General features: G+C 36.0%; 1 protein-coding gene across 2 annotated transcripts in view; it reads right to left on the bottom strand.

Annotated features, from left to right (window-relative positions):
* Positions 1-22,380, bottom strand: part of frem1a (Fras1 related extracellular matrix 1a) — a 47,107-nt gene extending 24,727 nt beyond the window's left edge. Inside the window, exons 1-10 of one of the 2 annotated variants that reach the window (XM_049482703.1) lie at positions 22,227-22,380; positions 8,215-8,639; positions 5,919-6,013; positions 5,491-5,804; positions 4,596-4,792; positions 4,139-4,462; positions 2,624-2,732; positions 2,403-2,534; positions 788-1,132; positions 556-698 (exon numbers count right to left, since the gene is read on the bottom strand). In XM_049482703.1, coding sequence (XP_049338660.1) covers positions 556-698; positions 788-1,132; positions 2,403-2,534; positions 2,624-2,732; positions 4,139-4,462; positions 4,596-4,792; positions 5,491-5,804; positions 5,919-6,013; positions 8,215-8,457 — 1,902 coding nt within the window. In that variant the 5' untranslated portion in view covers positions 8,458-8,639; positions 22,227-22,380. The remainder of the gene's footprint in view (positions 1-555; positions 699-787; positions 1,133-2,402; positions 2,535-2,623; positions 2,733-4,138; positions 4,463-4,595; positions 4,793-5,490; positions 5,805-5,918; positions 6,014-8,214; positions 8,640-22,226) is intronic. The other variant, XM_022678323.2, reaches the window with a different exon arrangement.

The raw sequence follows: 22,380 nt of genomic DNA, 5'->3' as shown, positions 1-22,380 counted from the left end.
TTAAACAATGCAGGGCCCATGATGTCACCAGCCCCACCCCCACTCGCGCCTGGACCAATCAAGGGCTGAGTCAGTGCCGAGCACTCAAAACCCGAAGAAAACAGCAAAACAACAGTAATCGTCCCTTTAATCAGGCATTTAATAGCTTTTAAAAGGTAAATAAGAGCGTTTTTCTGGGATTAAAAGCGTGAATTCAGCTATAACTAGAAATATTTGTGCAAAACTGTGCTGGACTGAGGTGCACAGCTTTTAAGATGTGCGTTTACAAACACATGCCCAACCATGTGGTTACCTCTTATTTACTCCTGCCTCCCCCTTGTGCTTCTAAGGCAGCAGCAGCCTGTCAATCACACAGACACAGAGACGACGCTGTGTATCTATCTGCAACATGATGTGTTTGATTTAATTGCCTTAAGTGACATCGCACGTCCTGCAACGTGACTATTGCGCATGCACACATCGCAATGATGATGCTTAATTGATATATTTTGCAGCCCTACTCTATAAGGCCCTATATTAAACTATAAAATATTATCAATATAAAAAACATTGTACCTGAGGGTCTGAGAGATTTGGTGGATCATGGAAGTCAGATAAAACCACTTCAAAAGAGTCATCAAACACTTCATTCCCAAAATGCCTGTAGTAGATGATGGAATGGAAAATATCCTTTTGGAGGAAACGTGTTACAGGATGGCCTACAAAAAAACATGAAAATTCCAAGATGTAAAAAAATAGTCAGAGTTAAGAGAATGATAAATAAAAGAGGAATAAACCTGTTTTTTACCTGTGATTCCAGGACCTGGCATCTTCATGATCTCTCCTGCTTGAGGAGGCCTAGTGATGTTGAACATGATGTAATCATCACTGGAGTCCATATCTGAGGCCTGCAGTATCGACCCTCTCAGGAGTGCTGTCTGTCCCTCAGAGAGCTCCAGCACCATATTGGTAATGAGGAAAGGTGGGCTGTCGTCCTTGGGGAGGATGTTGATGGGGAATTTATGTCTGGTCTGGTGGCGACCATCAGTGATCCGAAAGATCACGAAGTCTTTGGTGGTGTCACTGTCATCATGATGATAGCGCACCACTCCAGCCTTGATGTCACTTACAGTGAACATGAATCCTTTCCCACCTAAAATTGGCCAATAAAGATTAACCACCAACAACAAAAACTGGTCCTGTTTGGAACTATAACCGCAAAGCTGTTAAAAGTCAGGACAGTATGGAAAATAAAAAAACACTGTTTCTTATATTTATTTTGACTTTTATTTCAAAGCCTGGTCAACTATACAGTGACCACTTCAGTTTCTGAACCAGTTCCTCTGATTTTGCTATTTATAGGTTTATGTTAAATGAACATTGTTGTTTTATTCTATAAACTATAGACAATATTTCTCCCAAATTACAAATAAAAATATTGTCATTTAGAGCATTTATTTGCAGAAAATATACAAATGATGCAGAGCTTTTAGACCTTAAATAATGCAAAGAAAACAAGTTCATATTCATAATGTTTTAAGAGTTCAGAAATCAATATTTAGTGGAATAACCCAGATTTTTAATCTCAGTTTTCATGCATCTTGTCATCTTGTTCATAATTTTATGCCTTTACTCCTGGTGCAAAAATTCAAGCAGTTCAGCTTGGTTTGATGGCTTGTGATCATCCATCTTCCTTTCAATTTGGTAAAATCAAAGAAACTCATCATTTTTAAGTGGTCTCTTACTTTTTTCCAGAGCTCTATTTCCTTTAATAATAAACATCCATTCCTGCATTTCAGGCTTGAAACACACTCCAAAAGAGTTGGTGGGAAGGGAGTAGTTTAGAGCTAGTAATGAGGCAAACAAAAAAATACAAATTCATTATGATGTGATTTCAAACAGGTGATGCCAACAGGTGTTTATAGCCATGATTTTGTTCAAAGAGTTTTTGAGGAGCAATGATGCTTCTTTAGTTTGAAACAAAGGCATGAGAAAATTATTAAAATGCCTGTCTGTAGTCCTGACCCGTCCCCAACAGGAAATTGTGAATGGAAATTTAAATTGAATTTAAAATACAAAATGAGATGACGGCCCCAGAATGGGAAGAATTAACACCCAAGACACATCATTTATTTCTTGGTGCCAAAGCAAGTGGTGTGAGAAAAAAAAAATCGCATAACAAAGTGGAAAATGCTTTACTGGCCCAACTTTGCTTGGAATGTGTTGCAGCCCTAAAATGCAGGAATGGATGTATTTTATCGAATGAAATTAAGTTAAGCAGACTAAACCTGAATATGTTGGGTTCATAATCTCTGCAATAAAATACAAGTCAAAGAAAATGTAATGCATTTTCCATACCGTCCCAACATTTTCTGGTTTGGGGTTATAAATATATTTATTGTCAGCTAATCATAACCACACACCTCTGAGAGTCAGTCTTCCATGCTGTAAGCCGTCCACAGTGATGATCCTCACAGCCTTCAAATCATCATTATCCACAATCTGGAGCTGATCCCATGTTATGGGACGTGATTGACCTTCCAAAAGACTAAGACCTATGGACATCCCAAAATAGCCAGCAATTAACTGTTATGTAAAATTATAACAACAACACTGTAAGGAGCTACATAGACTTAATACCCACCCATATTCCATGACACTCTTGGAGCGTTGGTGTCTGCTGTCCTGACTGACATGTGTACCATCACAGGCTGGCTCTTCTCAAAGTAGAAATCATGGACTTCAAACTCTACCTAGCAGAGTAAAGGCTAGAGTTAGACAACATTTACAGACACAAAACCCTCTTAACTTTCAATGGAAGTCAGTGTAAAGGGAGTTAATTTCAGTCAATTTCATATTATGTAGTAAATTAAAAATCAACAGAAATGGAGATACTTGTTTTTCAATGGACAGCAACGATATGCTTTCTAGACATCTAAACTCTAAAATGCGAAAACTCATGGGAGAGAAAATAGTATAAGTCTTGCTTTGAATATGGATGAGATTTCTACCAGAGTTGTTTGTCTGCATGGATAATTCTAGCCAGACACTGCTGGTCACAATCATTATTACCCACTTTGCTGTCTGTTCCCAGTATGTCCCATGTGACACAGTGAATCTGGGAAATTTGAATGCCCTTACAATTTTGGAAATGGGAGTCAAATGGAGTGTTCAATCCATTTGACTCCCACTACCAGGCCTTGCTTGAACTCAAGCGTTTACAGAGTATATGTCATTTATTTGAATATATTCCCAAGGAAATTAACTGTATTTCTTTTTTTTTTTAAATAGGTATTAACTAATGTAGTCTTAAAGGAGAACTCTGGTGAACTTTGGGTGTATTAAAACATGATGAAAAGTTTTTGAGCACTTTGCCCAAATGGGCTTTTAGAATAAGTGAGATGGGATATGACTTGCACCTGCAGATCAATTTTTTCCACTGTTATTCAGGCTCAAAATAGCTCCACACTTCATTGGTAGGATTAGGAGAGCCCTTATATGTAAAACGAGGCATTAAGAACTTTAAAAGTACACAAGATGTTTATTAAAAGCCACTGTTTACATCCCATAGCACAGGTAAATCTCAGGACACCGCCATTTTAAATTTAAGTCACAATAAGTCAAACCTCAAGAAAATATCTGCTTACTGTCGATATTAGAATGCAAAGAACCAACTACAAATTACATAAACATTGCTCAAAATGTTTTACTATTCGTGATTGACCGTTGACTTACTGTGACTTAAATTTAAGATGATGGCACTCAGAGATTTACCTACGCTAAGGGGTGTAAACAGTACAGTTTTACATTTTTAAATGCATCGTTTTAAATATCAGAGCTCTTCAGATCCTACCAATGAAGTGCGGAGCTACTTTGAGCCTGAATAATAGTGGAAAAAGTGAGTTATCTGCAGATGCAAAGCATGTGCCATCTTACCCTTTTTTTTAATGCCTGCTGGAGAGCGGAGGTGGGCTGTTTAACAAAGGTAAGTACTTTTTATCATGTTTTAATTCACCCAAAGTCCATTTCACACCAAAGTTCAGACAGGTATGAGAATGTGAGAATGGTGGTCTTGTCCAAAACCCAATAATAATCACAAATGCACAAACATCAGTGTGTTAATATTAGTATAAATAGGCATTGGGTAAACAGACAGCACCTCATAGTTCCTGCGTTGCGTATGGCTGGAATTCGGGGGCTGGTAGCTGATGAGCATGTCGTTGAGGTCGGTCCAGGTGAAGGACGAGATGGGCTTTGTGTGGTCAGACAGATGTGTGATGAAGCCTTCGCTGGGTGGTTTGGTTATATTGAACACCAGCCTGTTCTTAGGAGTCTCAGCATCTATTGCATCCAGAGCGGCTGTAGAGAATGGAGTCAGGATGAACTGGTCCACCTCCAGGATGAACATGGACATAAAGGCTGGCTTGGGCAGCTGGTTTGGGACAGCACCTTTAATTGTCACAGGAATCCAGGCTTGCTCAGACTGCGTGCAACAAGATGATTGAAACAGACACACACTCATTTATTAATACCACAAATGTTTAGATAACACTTATTTTTCTCACTGTTCGCTATACTGTATATCAAATAGTGAGCCATGCTGTTGTCCTATATACCTGGAATATGCTCCTGCTCCTGGTGTCTGTAAGGTCCAGTCTGATAGCAATGTAATCAATGTCAGGGGATGGAGGAGTAATGTGCTGATAGCGAATGCCCATCATTAAGAATTCTTCACAGGACACTTTTGTGATCTTCACCAACTTCAGGCCTTTCAAACAACTTTCACTTTTGCAGTTGGCTCTGGCTTTATTATCTAAAAACCAAATAAAAAAAATGCAAATTAATTCTAAAATATTTTTTAAGAATTATTTTTTTCAAAGAAAAATGACTAAATTAATGTTTAATCAATGTTTGGGACTGATATAGTGGAATACTAATGTTTAATATAGTATGGAAACATGTAAGCTTTAAAAGATACTGTAAAGGTACAGTAACAAAAAAGCCTGTTTCATTCTACGGGATAAAAGGATAAAGAGAGGCAAAATTATTTGTGTCTGTTGTTGGTATGTCTAAAGTTACTGTTGCTCTGGAAAAAATAAGAGACCGCTTAAAAATTATGCGTTTCTTTGATTTTACTACATTGAAAACCTCTGAAATATAATCAAGAGGACGATGGATGATTACAAGCTTGACATTTTGCACTAGGAGTGGCATAAAGTTATCCAAAAGCAGTGTGTAAAACTGGTGGAGAAGAACATGCCATGATGCATAAAAACTGTGATTAAAAAACAGGGTTATTCCACCAAATATTGATTTCTAAACTCTTAAAACTGTATGAATATAAACTTGTTTTCTTTGCATTATTTGGAATTTGGGGAAAGTTACCCACAGTTTATAGAATAAAACAACAACATTAATTTACTCAAATATATACCTATAAATAGCAAAATCAGAGAAACTGATTCAGAAACTCTTAATTTTTTCCAGAGCTGTATTATAAAGTTGCCGTACCTAATTGTTGCCGGATAGATACAAAGCTATCTGGCTCATCTCCTCTTGGCCCCTCTAACTTGTCAGGTTCCCCAGTGACCAGCTGACCATGTCCAGGTAGATGAGATTCAGGGGTCAACACTCTAACTGTGCACTCTATGTTGGATCGATGCTCGTAGTTAAAAGATACAATATTACCATCCAGCACATTGGAAAGGCCATAGAACTCAGGAACCTGTAGAGTTTGAGGCCCCAACTTTATTATATTACAGTCAGGCTCCATGATCTCAACATGAAGTGAGAACACTTCACTGTAGGTCTCAGTCTCAGAAAACCTAAAATAAATTAAAAAAAACAGTTCACATTAGCTCATACCTATTAAGGGACAAGTAGACAGTGACTCATTTTTAAGTCTTTTTTTATCTCAGATACTGATACTAAATCTATACCTGTACAGTCGAAGCTTGACTGTGTCTTCTTTTAAAATAGGACATCCATTGTGAGTGTACTTCACTTCATCAACTAAATAATGACAGTCAAAAACCTGCAAGAAGAAATAGAAGTTAGTAAAATGCACAAGATACCCATAGGGGTGGACATTATGGTTTTAAAACATCACAATAGCAATATTCTTGGCGATATGACAAATCAATGAAAAACATTGCAATAGTTTTAAGAATATTTTACTGCAAGGAAAGCTTCACAGTAATAATAAACAAAATAAAAAAGATAGTTTTCAAGACAGAACACCACTATTATCACAATATGGAACCATATTCACTGGACTCCATCTAAGGAACCACATCACCAAAAGACATCTGTTAACAGTGTACAGGGGCCCAGTTATAACGAACATGAAAGACTGTGGTGATACACCACATGTCCCTCTGCTTCTGCAAACCACATAATGATAGAGGAAACACAGAGAAACAATCAGAACACTTTCAAACTCATCCGTATTTCAACAGGCTCCAGAAATGATGTAAAGTATTACAAGCAAACAACAGCTCAAACACACTAAGAGCACAAATTAATCCATATGTCTGACTGTGGGTTCCATTCCTGTGGTCACTTTGGGGATAATTACAAGCACACAATACAAACCCACAGTGTGTGGTGTTTAAAAAGGGTGAAACAAGCAAAACAGCTTTGTCTCTACAACTCTTTTTTTATTTGTGAAACAAACAAATCTTATTAGAAGGTAGTAAATAAAATGCTATACAAATTCATAAGACCCATATCTAGTTTCTCCTTGCTATATGTAACTAGCGAAAGCTCCTAACTATGTGAATTGATCTACATTTATCAACATGAAGGGGGAAAAATAGTGTTTTAATTTGTTGTTTTGAATATAAAAACTGAGTATAAAAAGTTGCTTTTAACAAATGCAAACGTTTCTTGACTAATAAACCTTCTAATAAATGTATTTAGCTACATTTAGTTGCAGCCATTACTGACAAAGATGTTCAAATCCACACACACAGCTTGTCTAGTCCCTCCACGAAGTACTGCCAATGCAATAGGACTCTCTGGAGCAGATAAACCTCAATCTATTGTTATTATGTCTAATGCCAGGTGCAGGTTAGATGGATATGTAGCCTCCCCAGCCTTGAGCAGTGGAGCGGTGAAACTGTGTTCTCTGGAATGATGCTGCTCCATCCAATACTTTGGGGATGAGGGAAATCAAACAACATGATGTCCCTATGCTTTTTTAACTGAATGCATTATTCACAGCAATGCAAAAACACAAACTCTTTTCAATAGCATTGTTTTTAGTAGAAACAATACTTTTGCCCATAAAGCAAATGGTGTAGCACACTGGACAACAACACTGGCCTCCCATCGCAGGCTAAGGTTTGATTTTCTGACCAGGAGAAGAAAACCCTCTGAACCAATAAGAGCATGGGCAAGCATCCAAACACCTCATTAGGTGAAGCTCCTGTGTAACATGATTCAAATGTAAGTAGCTCTGAAAATGAGCATCAGCCTAAGGCTGTAAATGTAATACCTTGGCACCAATATAATACTCTTGCCACAAACTAGGTACAACAAAATATAATGATACAAAGCAAATCAATTCAACACGATATATGCCGTGGTATTAAATCCCTAGTGATTATAGTGATTATTATAGTCCAAAGTAACAGCCTACAAACCATATAATGTGTCACATTATACACATTTTTTAGACATTATAGTAATATACTTTGCTGTAAGGATGTTAAGATCTTACTGTGAGATGAGTCACTGCTAATGTGCACTGATATCACTTTACAAAGTCAGCATCTATCTGTCATCACATTCTCATTTATCACAGCAGTTCCCTGTGAATGGCTGATAGTGGGTCTAATTAGATGGCTATCCATGTGAATGGCAATCCATTCAAATGTGAATGAGATGATGTTTGATACTCTGGGTTCTATCACCGTCAAAAGCTCCAGCGACATGCAATATGATCATTAACACTGGATCAACAGAAGGAAAAACACTGCCTGATTCAGCAAAAGGACGAAATATGATCCAGCAGATTCCAATGGTTCAAACATATAGTAGCAGAAAAGACCTTGAAAAGGAAGCAGAGGACAGAAAAAAAAAACACAAAACATTTCCTCATTTCATTGCTCTATTTGTCTTAAAAATGAAGGGTAGTCCTGCTGTTAAATTTTAGCAAACTTCCATTTGATATTCATTAATCACAAATTAATTACATTTAAAGCAGAATCAGAAAAAAATTAAGAGCAGTACCTGGGGGGACAGTGTGCCGACACGCTGTGTAATGGGCTCATTCAAAACTACTTCCAGTTTGCAGGCATCCTTCTCTCTGGGTATATGGAACTGCAGATCTCCTTCCTGCAGGAAAACCGACTGACCTCTTTTCACCTTTAGACCAAGATTAGTCTTTACCAGGGAGCCCCGAGTCCAATGCAGAAGTCCCAGCAAAAGAAGAAGCCAAAATGGACTTTTAAAGGTCCTTCTCTGAAGAGTCATCCTCAGTTTGTAAGATCAAAGTTCCTCATACACTGTTCAGGGATGGCTTTTGGGTTGTGTGATGCTCCAACTGGATATCGAACTGATGTTATATGAGTTAATTACCGCTGTTGGTAGTCCACACGTCAGATTTGGTTCTTTGGTTCTTCCCTCAAGATAAGAGATTGATGAAAGAGATTTTCCTGCAAAAGACAGAAAAAATTAATTTTCATACATGTGGCTTTCTTCTTCACCTAAGTAAAACAGCAGCAGGGTTGTGTCGGGGGGGTTGCATAAAAAAGGAATCATAATCCCAATTTACATGTGGTCACTTAATTTATTTTAAGAATCAGGATTATATCTGTATGTGGCCAAACCACATAAAAATACAATTGCAAACTCACCCAGATCAAATTTTATACATAAAAAAATCCAGTAACTCAAACCACTTCTTGAAGTGCCATTTATCCCAGGATTATATATTATTATATATTAATAAACAGCTTGATATAGTTTACCCACTTGAAATGGTTATTCAGTTTAACCAGACAGCACTGCAGATGTGTTAATTGTTTTTTAATAAAATCTATAGAAAGTGAATTTCATTCCTTTATATTAATAATAAAGGGCCCTATCATTTCCACAATGTGTAAAATGGGGACGAGTCAAGGAATTGTGGAATACAAAAGTTGAATTCAGATATAAACACGGAATACACACAGAAATACACAGAATTAGAAAATGTAACATTAGCTAGGTTAGCTACTGTAGCCTGGTGCTGGTGTTCTTATCCTCATAAATAATGTCCAGAAAAATGTACAGACTTCGTACATATAGCATTTCAAAAAGCAGAACATACCATATCTAACCAGTACAGTATCATTACTCTAATATCAAACATCAGCTTAAGATTAATTCATCTTGAAATCAGTTAGCATCCATGCTAACGCTGTCCAATCATGGCTGATGAGTTCTGCTGTTAGCTAGCATTGGGCTGCTAGCTGCATTCTGGTGTTCTGAGGTAAATAACTACAGACTTGTGTGAACTAAAACCAAAATCTACATAAGCATAAAACCATAGAATCTTCTTATCTAACCAGCACAGTGCAATCCATCTGTTATCAAACATTAGCCATTTACTTAGCTCGGAAACAGTTAGCTTTTCCAGCTAGTACAATGAGAACATAATCTTGTTTTCTTAAGACTTTACTAAGTAAACTTCAAATATGGTCAAATATCTAAATTCTTTTCATACTTGTATCTCATGTTTATGCATTTTAAGCAGGGCTGGTTTATTTTATTACTGCAGAGCAACATATTTCAGCTGTTAATGTAAAAAATTTAGATTGTAGTTACTCTTTAAGATGTATTTGAGTAGCTTAGGATCTCCTGAAAATTCGAAATGTGCAGAAAAAAAATTAAAATTAAAATCTAAAAATTATTGCCAAAAAATATACCGGTAATGGATTTCTAATGGATGGAGCCCTAATAATAAAGTGTCTTTTCAGAGTAAATCTTAAAAAACTCAAAACACAAGTCACATTGATATTGACCCTCATAATAAAGTATAATATTATCAAATAATTCATTACAGCTCAGTCAACTGCTCCAGCCTACTGTTTCCATTCTTTGTTTAACACTGCTGACACACACTGTAAACATTCACTTTCAGCTTAGAGAACCATTTCATTCTCACCTTGAGCTGACATGTTTATAGAGAAAGTGGGAAACATTGCCCAGTCCCACCAAGGTGAGATGTCAACTTGAAAGATGATCTTTGACCTTATAAGCAATTCTCAGGACCTAGACTAGCAGGTTTAGGGGGGAAGGACTGTCTTGTCTGTCAGCGCTAAAATCTCAGCTAAATGGGGTTAATGTCTTCAACCCTTAATTGACAAAGACTTAGGGACATGATAAATGACTTTCACCTTGCTGTCACATGTGCTGTGTCACTGTACTACTCCAGTAGAGTAGTTTCAGGGAGTGATTTTAGAAGGTGTTTGTGAGGTAGAGTGAATGGAATCAAAAAGACTGGATTTAGGGACACTTTAAAGGAGAACCCTGGTGTAAAATTGACATTTGATGTAGTAAAACATGATGAAGAGCACTAACTTTTGTTGAATAGCCCACCTCCATTGTCCCACAGCTTTCTGATATCCAGTAAATTTTAACAGTTTGTCCAAACATGCTTTACAATGGTTGATATGGGGCATATTTTGCCCCTGCAGATAAATCGCTTTTTACACTGTTATCTAGACTCAAAGTTGCTCCACACCTCATTGGTAGAATCCGGAGTGCCCTGACATTTAAAAAAAAGGTATTAATACCTTAAAAGAGCATAAGAACCTTATTGAAAGCCAATGTTTACAACCTGTAGCGTAACCTATATCTCCAGGCAGCGCAATATTAAGGTAAAGGTAAAAGATCATGTTTAACTACACCAACAGTCAGTATTACACTGTAGTTCCCCTTTAAAACTAGTCAAAATACTTGCAAATAAATGGAAACTTAAAGCCACAGGTATGTAGGTTTGGGGAAATTGGGGATTTAGAGGCCCCTCTGGTGAGAATGTGTAATTGCACAGAGTATGTGAAAGAGTACTTTAATGCAGGTTAGACTAAATATAGTACTGTGAAAATGTAGAGAGCAATTACATTAAAAAAAATCTACCAGACGACTTAGATAAGACACTTAAGGGATGATACCATAAATGATGCCAATAATCCACATATTTTGTCCTCTCCCAACTCTTTTGCTTTCTATTTAAAATAAAGAAAAAATAGGGAATGCTGCTTTAGGAGCACCACTTAAGGCAAGGCAAGGCAAGTTTATTTATATAGCACCTTTCATACACAACGGTAATTCAAAGTGCTTTACAAATTAGAAAATACACAGAGAAGTCAAATAAAAAAAAAACATGTAAAAGATTAACAGTAAAAATGGAAATAAAAACTAAAATAAGAATAAAGCAAGATAGATTCAAACATGATTAAAACAAAGAGAATTAAATTAAAAACATGTAAAAGAACAACAAGGAATTGGAAATAAAAATAAAATAAGAATAAAGTATGAATATAAATCAGTAATGTTTTAATTTAAACTAGTTTTAACACCCTAATTTCTAAGTCAAGCCCTCAACGAAACTAGGTCAATAAATATGATATCCTAAAATGTTTGGTTTTCAGGATCAAAAGGAGGTTCTCAGTAAGAAACACTCCAGGGACACAGTAAATCTCATTAATGCAGTTCACAGTAGGCTATATTTCTGCTATTCTGGAATTAGTCTAGCATCCACCCACTCACCCTGACTTTTTCTTGTTTACTCACTACTTTTTCAGCTGTTCATTTGGAGCCCTCCTCTGTGCGTCCATTAAAGCACTCCTACTTCATTTATTTATGTGGGCTGTCAAGGAAATGACCCTATTTAAGCCAGCTATATCCTTCTTTAGGAACAGCATTTAAATTAGTGTTGAAGACCATCTGGCTTTTAGGAATTAGTTGATTTCTCCAACATTATTCAGATCATTTTATTAGGTACACAACTTCAAACATTTTAGAACACTCCCAATTGTTCCAGGTTTTGTTGAAATGTAAGCATTTTAAGTGCAAGTACGGTGAGTAAGCTTAAATGGCACAAAGGCAAGCTGGACATTTGAAGGGGAAAAAAAAAACAAATACTGGAAAACAAGGTAAACTGTTTCTACAAAGTGCATTTATAGGAAAAAGGGTTCTTTCATTACAATTTTACATTACATTTTAGGTTTTGGAAGTTTTTTTCCCTCAAAAGCCCTGCCTTGCCTTTATGTTATTTCAGATTATTCACTAGACTGCAGCCTATAGCAATCAAGCAATAAAAAGCGATGCATACAATTAAAAATTTACAAACTTTTTATCTGTATTAACGCAGTGCTTAAACACGCTGTTTTACTGCACTCTCTACCACAGTATTTAGACAAAGTTACATGTTCACCTATTATATCTATAAAGTACACTTACCAAACGTTGTTTTTTTTTTTTGAGAAATTACAAGTAAAGCCAGAATTTCACGGATAGTTTCCTTCACCATGAATGAAGTTTTTAGAAACTAGATAAAAAATAGAAGGTAATTTACGAGAAGAAATCTAACAGACTTAAATCTGAGAGGCTATGTAGCCTACGTATGTCTTTTTCAACTTTAAAGAGAATCTTACAGCTGCAGGTTAGACAGATGGAGTGGCAAAAAAAGCCATTGCTTTAGATGGCGATATAACGAAAGCAGGCTTGCCAGGGCAGCAGTACCAGTGGACACTATAAAAAACTGTGGGCATTTCAAAACCTTTGGATGGGTGAATAATTTCACAGTTTTAATAAAACTATAGAACATAATTGCACCACCTAATTTAAACTGTAGCATAAAAATCGGTAATCATTTCACTCCCTGTTTTAATGGTTTGTGTTGAGAAGTATTCAGTTAATCCCTTTTTTATAGTGTTATATCAACAGGTCAGAACATGCTTTAAAATCTAAAGTCCTATAAATTCCAATTTGTCTTAAATTTTATCTTACCTTCCGTGTTTATTGCAAGGTTTTTGCTACTCTCCACTACCCCACTTTCAAGCCCACAGTTCAAAAATCTAGTTCAAAGTACTTGCAACTTTTGGGCTGGGGTTTTTAGCTTTGAGCTTGAACAGGCCAGAACAATCTCCTTTCATATTATCAGTCCTTATTTAAAAATAGAATTTCTGTAAACCAATAAAAAAAAATGGCTGAAGCAACAAAACATTTTGTGAATGAAGTGATTAAAGGCTTATCATGTATAAATGGGTCTCTGAATCATCACTATTTCAACTCAGTGATAATCACTGTCCATCTGTGAGGAATTCATGATACATTATATCTTGGTCATGGACTCTGTCTTAACACACACGCACCTGATACTGGGAAACAGATGTGGTTCCAAATTATTCCCCTGACCCCAAACCACTGTTTAACTCTCTTCCGTGCTTTAGAATTACATCATACTTTTCATTGAGTGCACATGTCAACACCTGCTGGCTCTCACACGGTATACACTGAACATCATCTACCTAAGACTATTTGTAGCTAAAAATATACTAAAATATATGTATTAACTGACTGGCTTAGAAAGAAACAAAGGTTTTGCAACACCCTTTAGAGATGTGAGACAAGCACTTTAATTTAAAAAAGACGTTTAATTAAACGTCAGATAACTGGAATTAAATAACAAAATAAATTCTACTTTGCACATGAGTCTCATTCTGTTCTCATTTCCGCTTCACACTATAGTTTCTACTAAATTTAGCTACATAAAACACATCCAACATTCTTTCTTCAAAGGTAGTGACATGTTTGATATTCCTTTGTGAAGAAGAAGAAGAACCCAAACTGATAGAAGTCCTTAACAAAGTCTAACAATATTCTCTGTGTGACTGCTTTTAAAGAATCCATTAGTGCTCTCGCCCAAACTTGACCTCAGCTTCCCTCCTCATATAAGAACAAAGCCAATATTTTAATGGCCTCATTTGTCCCCAAGCACCGATCATAGATCTTTGCTTCCTCTAAAATGAACCCCAGACTTCCCAGATGAAAAAGTCCACACCAACAAGATCCAGACTCATTTTATAGCTGTAATTTGACCTTTAATGAAGACCATCATACACATGTATGGACTGCTGTTTATTCATGTTTCTTTAATGGCAGAACTTATTACTGTGGATTCAGAAAACACAGCATGTCTGGATCACAAAACTAGCATAATGACCGATCTGTCCCAGATGGATCTAGTCCAAAAAAGAACAGCATTCCCTGGAGGCCAGCAAATTTGACTCATTCATCACCTTGGTCAAAAACACAAGAAGGAGATGGGATAAAATACCAGAATGTGGTCAGGATGCTGGTTCGAGAAAGACATTTAGGCTGACCTAAAACAAGTTTTATTGTTGATGACAAGGGTTAATGCTGGCAGAGATTCTCCAGTAGCTGGTAAACAATTGAGTGTCTTCTTATGCAAAAAAAAAAGTTGTTAGGATTGATTTTTTTCCAAAAGCGAGAAATGGTTGATATGGTTATTTGTTGAAAGCACTTAATTCAGAATGTGGGAAAGAACAGTAGGAATTGTTTTCTTGCTTGCATATTGCTGCTGTCCAATGAAAAAGAACTCCTTTTTTGTTTATTTTTTTGTTTACTACAAAATTTGAACACACAAACTGTCCCTTACTATGTGTCAAAATTACTTGATGAATGGATCAATAACAATTCTCCAAAATTACCTGAAATAATCTCTTTTTAAATTGACTTTTATTGAAAATCAAAAAGGTTCTATTTCTCTCCTGTAAAGTTGCTGTTTTGGAGATATGTCAGTTTATAGCACTTACTATTTTAACCCAAATATCTTACTGACATCAGTGTCTTATTATGCAAATTACATAATGAATAGAATCTTAAGGAATTTAAGGAATTTAATACAAGCATGGATTTTCTGTGCTATATAATTGAATTGTACATGGATTCCACATGTTTAAAGTTATTGTGTAAATCGAATTAGCAATTCAGAAAAACCTACAGAAAAAAAAACTTTACCCCTCAAATGCCACCAACAGAACATTTTGTTTGTGTAGTTAGCTGAACTAACATAATAAGACGAAAAGCCAATTTTCTTGAGACCATGTAAGCTGAGCCTCTGCAGCACTGCAGGCCCTGGATGTCTATAACAGCGAGAGGATTAAGTGTGAGCTCCATGGGTTTCTCTCCAGAAAAGGGCCAAATTCCTTACTGTGCTTGGGGCAGATTAGCACTAGGACATTCTCCCATCCCCGTGGCCCTTTCTGACAACATGTTACTCATGCTAGATCAGTCCAGGGCCTCTCTGTAGAATAAACATCACTCTATAAGGATATAAAAACCCTCCTCTGGCCAGAGCTCTGACACATTACAAGTTTTGGTCTGAAAAAGCAAAAGCTGTGTAAAACAATGACAGTCTTATAGAATTTTGCACATTTTTAGAGATTATCTTTCTAACAAATTTGATGAATGCCAGAGAACATATGTAAGCTTTAGGCTCAGATCTTATCAGGTTATGTGTTGGACAGGGCTGTGTTTGAAGGACATAAGGGTTTGAACTGAAAATTGTAAACTTTATATCTTTCAAATATTTTTTTCCTCATTTAAGTTACGAAGTTAAGATTGTAAAAATGGCATGGACCCAAAAATAATCTTGAGCATTGTTTTCCTTGCTAAATCAACACTAAGATTTGTTTTAATTATATGTTTTTGCTTAATATGTCATAAAAATAATCATTCAGATTTTTTGCAGTGCATAAATTCATTTTAAAGTTACATTTTCCCCAAAAAATTCTCCTGGATGCCCCCATAGAAAAAATATTAATTTGAACATCAATTCCATCAACTGAACCTATATTTATGTTGTGAAATATTTATTTATTAACCCACTTAACTACAAAAATCCTGGTCTTCCATAAATTGTTAGAAATATAGTTATATGCAAATGTTTGAGCACCCTTGGTCAAAATCCAGTACTTATAATATTTAGAAGATAAACTGATCTCCAAAAGACAAAATAAGACCTGGTACTTTTAAAAAAAGATTATTTGGACTGACATTAATTTTGTATGCAATGAACAGGATACTGATCCTAAAAAGACCTTAAAATCCTTAATGGACCACCAAAGGTTTTGCCATGGCCCTTACAGTCCCTTTGAGCTAAATATCATAAAGAACAGTGCAGTATCACTAATGTCAGCCTATCTAACAATCTATGAGGTGCCATTCAAATAGCTGCCAGCAGACAAGGAAGCAGTTTATCAGATTATGATGGACAAATGATCTTCTTATCTTGCTGTTAAAGAAGCCCTGCAGTAAAGTAAGGTACAGTTGTATGTACACAATGCCTCCAGCCTTTCCCCAACAAGACATTCCCAGCACTCCATTTGATCATACTACACGATCTCACAGTTCCAAAACCACAAACATTGTTCTTAGGGGCAAGATTCAACATGCAGTGAAGATCAGGTCTATGATTAAACCATTCACCTCATTTTAAGAGTTCTCAGCCAGGTCTGAAGCAAGTTCAGCAGCTCAGTGCTGAAAGATTTCCAAGTGAGTTCAGGTAAACATACAACAGTACTGAGGTGGGCTTAATTTTCAACAGGGATCTTAGAGACTGAAACTAGAAAATGAAAAAAAAAAGTATTGGAAAAAAAGATTAAAAAAAAAAATTCTCAACAAAAAGTATGTAGAAAACCTGTTGCTGTGTATGATTTCTACAGTGCTGTATAATACCTCCACAATAACAATCTACAATAGTTCAATATAATGTTGAATAGAATTATATTAAAAATTAAGGAGGAATGTTGTAGAAATGCTTTTTACTATAGTTCTTAAAAAAAAAAAAAAACTGGTGCCCAGACAATGATATCTCCTAAAATCTGTACATATACAATACAAAGTGTATACCAAGTAATTTGTAACATTAAGGTTAGGTCTAGGTTGTGTTATAGTTTACATTTGGGTTTAGGCTGAGGTGTGGGATACGTTTTATGGAGCTCCCTTTATGAAGGGACATGGTATATTTTAAAAAAGTGGTAAGCACCAGATACTAAGTACAGAGCACCACATAATGGTTGCTAGTAAGCTATGGTTTAAACGGACAGACAACTTCAACAACTTACAATAACCTGCCTTGCTAAGTAGATGTTCCACAATGAAATAAAGTTGTTAACTAGCTAGGTAGTTTAGCTAATGTGAACTACTTTATTTTAGTGTGAAATGTTTTAGATTGGTAGCTAAAGGTAGCTATAAGCCCAGAGCTAACGATAGCCAGCTAGCTATTTAGCTAGCTAACTCTTATTAGAAGTGCACAAGGCTGAAGGCATCATTTTGTAGAAAAAGCTTTTAGGTGCACACACACACAAATGGCTAGCTAAATAAATATGGTTTTAATAACTGTCTACACAGATAACCTTACCTTATAATCTTTAATTCGCTTTAATTCTTCTTGTGCCTTCTGCCGTGACTCCAAAAATTATAAAAGAATAGAGGACTGCAGAGCACAATGTAGCAGTCTGTGAAGTCATGTACAGTCCAGTAAATATACTATTTGGTGCTCACCACTTAGTATGCTGTGCTTACCACTTTTTTATGTAAAAAAAATAAATAAATAAAATACATCATGTCACTTCAGGGGCTCCATAACGTTTAGGTTCAGGTGTAGTAGGTTAAGTTTAGGATTAGGTTGAAGTGTAGGTTAATTTTATGTTAAGTTTGTGGTGTGAAATAAATTTAAGATTAGTTTAAGGTGTAGGTTAAGTTTAGGTTTAGTCTGAGGTGTGAGTTAAGTATAAGTTAAAGGTAAATGTAGTAAGTTACAGCTTAAAATTATGCTGGTTGCTTTGTTTCAGTCACTGTTCAAATGATCAGATTTTTACTTGTCTGGGTTGTGTGAGTAATTTGTGCATATTGTGCTGAACAATATAAACCATGCATTTCCAAAACAGCAACTTTACAGGAAAGAGATGAAAACTTTCTTAACTTTTAATCAAAGTCCATGTAAAAAGTTTATTTCAGGTAATTTTGGATAATTTATGCGTCACATTTTGACCCAGTATATGGGACATACTCTATGGTCCTAAACTACATTTTGTAAACACTGTAGTAAACCACTCATTGCTTACATGTGCAAAAATTCCTCAAGGCCAGGCAGCATTATTTCAGTCATTTTTAAGGGGATGTTCTGCATTTCTGCAACAGCTAAATGCTCTCAATAAAATTGTTTTCAAAAGAGAATTACAAAAAGACAAAACCACAGGGCCATACCTCATGCCCAGTTAAAACCAGTGCACTGTAATTGTGTGTACTTTTGTAGACCAGAAATGTCCCACACTGTTTTGTTTCAATTACAAGCTGTCGATTTAATTAATACAATGCGTGGAATCTGAGTACATGGTCGAAGCCTCAAGATACGCAAATCTACATGTGGTTTTACATGCTCGGTGGGCCAAATCAGTAACTGAGACTGGGAGTTTCCGGCAAAAGAAAGGCCAAAGGCAGTCTGGGTGGGTGGCCTGCACCCCTCTGCACTCTCTCTGAACTGTCACATCTTACCCTCTGATTCCGCTCATACATGTGGGGGCAGAGCTTCCGAACCATCAAAATATGTCAGTGCTTGGGGGAAGGATGAATAAATAGAAAAAGAAAACAATGACATAATGTGTAAAGATGTAATTCTAATGTAATTCTTTATCATATTCATAAATATATATATAGGTTATTGGCTCTGGTGTGCAGTTTTAGGAATATAACCATCACAATGTCACATTTAAAGATCACGTTTAAAACGTAGGGTTCTAGTTAAGCCCTTTTGGATTTTTAAGGACCAGATTTACATCATCCAGATATATAATAAATTGTAGTATTCAACTGGTTCCTTAACTTGGTTCTATACAAAATTAGTACTGCATTTGCCAAAGAAAATGTTTATAATGATCTAAACCAGTGGAGCTTTGGTCTAAATTAATTTAATAGCAGACCTAATAAAAAAGAAAAAAAAAAGTAAAATCTGATAAATAAAACTTTTTACAATCAATCAAAATGTCCTGTTATCTACTTTCATTGTCTTATGGTTGAGAAACAATAATCTATAACAATGATCACATTCTTGAGAATCACAATAACAGCAAATGCTAATTAAAAACGTTTTACTTATCAAAAATTAGGATAATTAGGATAATATTATTAATGCTGGGTATAAAAACACAGAAAAAAACATTTAAAAAAAAGATTAGTTTCTGAAGGAGTGGACCGAAAAACCATGGATTCAACATTACTAATGTTATCAATAGTAATGAAACAGTAGATGTTGAAGATTAAAAACATACATTATTTGTCCAAATGTTTCTTGGCACCCCTTTGTTTTCCATTGAGCGAAGTAAAGTAAAGGAACTGTGTTCTCTGGAATGATGGTGCTCCAACATTTTTTATGAGTTGATGCTATTTGCTGCATTCTGTTGTATTTTTAACAGGTTGTTAAACACTTAATTTTACTTAAGTGAATTCATTGATTTACTATTTTAGAGTAAGGAACAGCTCCCTTGTCAGCAGCTCTAGCTCTGTGCAGCAGCTCACTGGGCTCTCCATAAACACAATCTCTTGTATTTATACAATTAAGCTTATCAAACAATAATTTAACCACATTTTAAGACACACGCATATACACATGATACTTTGGCCCTACTCAGTTACCTCTTCAAAGATGCTTTAAAGTATCACACAGTTTGTTTAATGCACACTACTTAGACATTTGACTGACAGGCAACTGAACCAATCACATTGCAACAGATAAAAAGTTTGTGAGCACAAAAAAAACCTCTTCTTTTTCTCTAAAACATATTATTTAAATAACAGGGAGCTTCAACAAGGCTACATAATATTTTATATAAAAGGTCCAAATGTATAATTATGAAATGTAAAGGGGACACGTCCCCCTCAGATTTAATGGCGGTGACGTCCAAGACTAAAACACTCCTAAAGTGTGAAAAGTATGGCTCTGTGGTCTAATTGCCACTGCTCCTCTACAGGAAGACAAACTACACTTTCAAGGAGGTGCAATTTTGGGTCACAACAGAAAAAATACATGGTGTTTTTCTCCTGACAAGCGAGCACTCTCTACAGCTGGGAACGAGTGGAGACTACGGCTGGAGCCTGCCTTTTCTTCACGGCGCAGAGCCCTGCTTCTCATCTCACTAATGACAGGGTCCCAGGCAGCCAACTGTTTCCAAAGCAAAGATGAGTAAAGCGCGAGGGGGGCGAAGGGGCAAGTAAAGGCTGCTTCTCCTCTTTCTAAACAGCCTTGGCCTCAAATTGGCAACATACCAGGATGAGCAGAAGTGTTGAGGACTCCCAGGCAAAAAAGGGGGTGAGTGTATTTGTCAGATGGGGTAATGGTGAATCTTTATCCAGGGGTAAAGGAATCTAAGTGGGGGCTGTGCCCTTGTCTTCTTCATAAAACAGAAGACGAGCAGACTGTTTACTGCACTATGGTTTACACTTGACTTTGAACCAGAGAAATTACTCTCTCACTGAACCATATCCCTGACAAAGCCAATCAAGTGTGATGTTGCTTCATGGTGGCTAAATTACACTAGTTACAGATTAAACCATGCAGTAGTTTTACAGCACAGTCAGCAGATTATTTACCATTAATTACCAGTTTCATTAGAATCAGAGGCAGAAGTATAGACGTTTCTGGATATAGTAAATGAGTGTCACAGTAAATAAAAGCTCTGTGTACAGGTAGAGTATGTATCTTTTTCTCAGAAGGAATGCAAAAATAGAGAGCATGTTTAATTTGGGTTACGTTACATCATTCAATATTACATTACACTCCCCAAAACTACCTCTTTTAAACTGAAAGCTGTAGTATTCCTGAGTTGGGAGAGAACAAAATATATACTCATAAATGGCATCAGTGTAATTCCTCGATCATGCTTACAAAGCCAAATATTTTCATTCTAAAAACAGATTCAGAGTGGTCTGGTAGGTCCCAGGGTTTTTTGCTTTGGCCACAACAGCTTTTGCAGTTCACCTGAGCAACCGTGGCACTGCTAATGAATGGCAATGGCACTGATACAAGAACTACTGCAAACATGGAGATAGCAGAACAGCAAACACAGTCTTCATCTGCTCATTTACGCATCATTAAACAAAAAAAAACACAGAATTAAAACTAAAGAGATATGAGAAGATACAAGAGAGCCCTTACTAAAATCACAAGATTCATCTGCTCTAAATGGAGACCCACACAATAATGCACGTTTTAAAAGTACTTTTCTCCAAGCTCAGTGCATGCAAATTCTCATCTCTCTAAACCTCCAAAATTGACTTAATGACTTATTTTGAAGCACAATAAAGTTGTTTTAAATGATTTTAATCAATGCCATAGAAGAACCATTTTGTAACGAAGGTGTTGTTGAGTGATTGATAAGTGTTATCAAATTGGTGTCCTATGCCTACTGTGATTATACTATTAAATATTACTATTAAAAAATCTTTCATATATACTATTAAATATACTTTTACCATCCTCATAAAAAAAGCATTTTTTTATTTTGGGATATTTTGTTTGTTTTTTCAGGGCAATAATAAAAATTACTACTGTTTTATATATATATATATATATATATATATATATATATATATATATATATATATATATATATATATATATATATACTGTTTTATATATATATAGACTTTGGTGGCCAGCTGGGTATATATATATATATATATATACCCAGCTGGTCACCAAAGTCTATAGATGTTAATTTAAGGTTAAATGTTGGTCATGATAAAAAAAAATGTACGTCAGTATTACATTTAATACTGTTACTTGCTTACAGGGTAGTCTTTCAAATGTTCACATCTTCCAAGTGTTCCAGTTAACATGCATAACCACACATACATTAGTAATAATAAACTGTATGTTGTGTAAATCTACATAAGTTACATAATTCCATTAATTACAAAAACTTATGGCAAAACTAATATGCTTACCTTTGAAAATTCCATCAAAAACAATACATGTGTGTAGTGATGTATGGATCAGAGCTGAAAAGGCACACTACTAAAAGATACAGTGAGCCCTAATGTATTTTCTAGCCTAACATACTGTAACTCTGCTGACTGGTAGAGATGGCAAACAATAGACAGACTCACGTGTGTTCTACTTAATGGTTGATCAGAAGTTAAAGACTCAAACACAGTCAATCTGTTCTTACCTGAAACCCACTGGAGAGGAACCCATCGTACACCCAAGCACACACTCCCTTCCTCAGCTGAAGAGCACCCCGCTGCTTCAGGACGCTCCTCCGCCTTCCACTGCAACCGCCTCCCAGCACCAATAGCAATCCACACCCCTCCACAGAGACAGTG

Source organism: Astyanax mexicanus, chromosome 8 (genome assembly GCF_023375975.1).
Source record: "Astyanax mexicanus isolate ESR-SI-001 chromosome 8, AstMex3_surface, whole genome shotgun sequence".
Taxonomy (NCBI): Eukaryota; Metazoa; Chordata; class Actinopteri; order Characiformes; family Acestrorhamphidae; genus Astyanax; species Astyanax mexicanus.
This window is presented reverse-complemented; position numbering and strand designations above follow the sequence as displayed.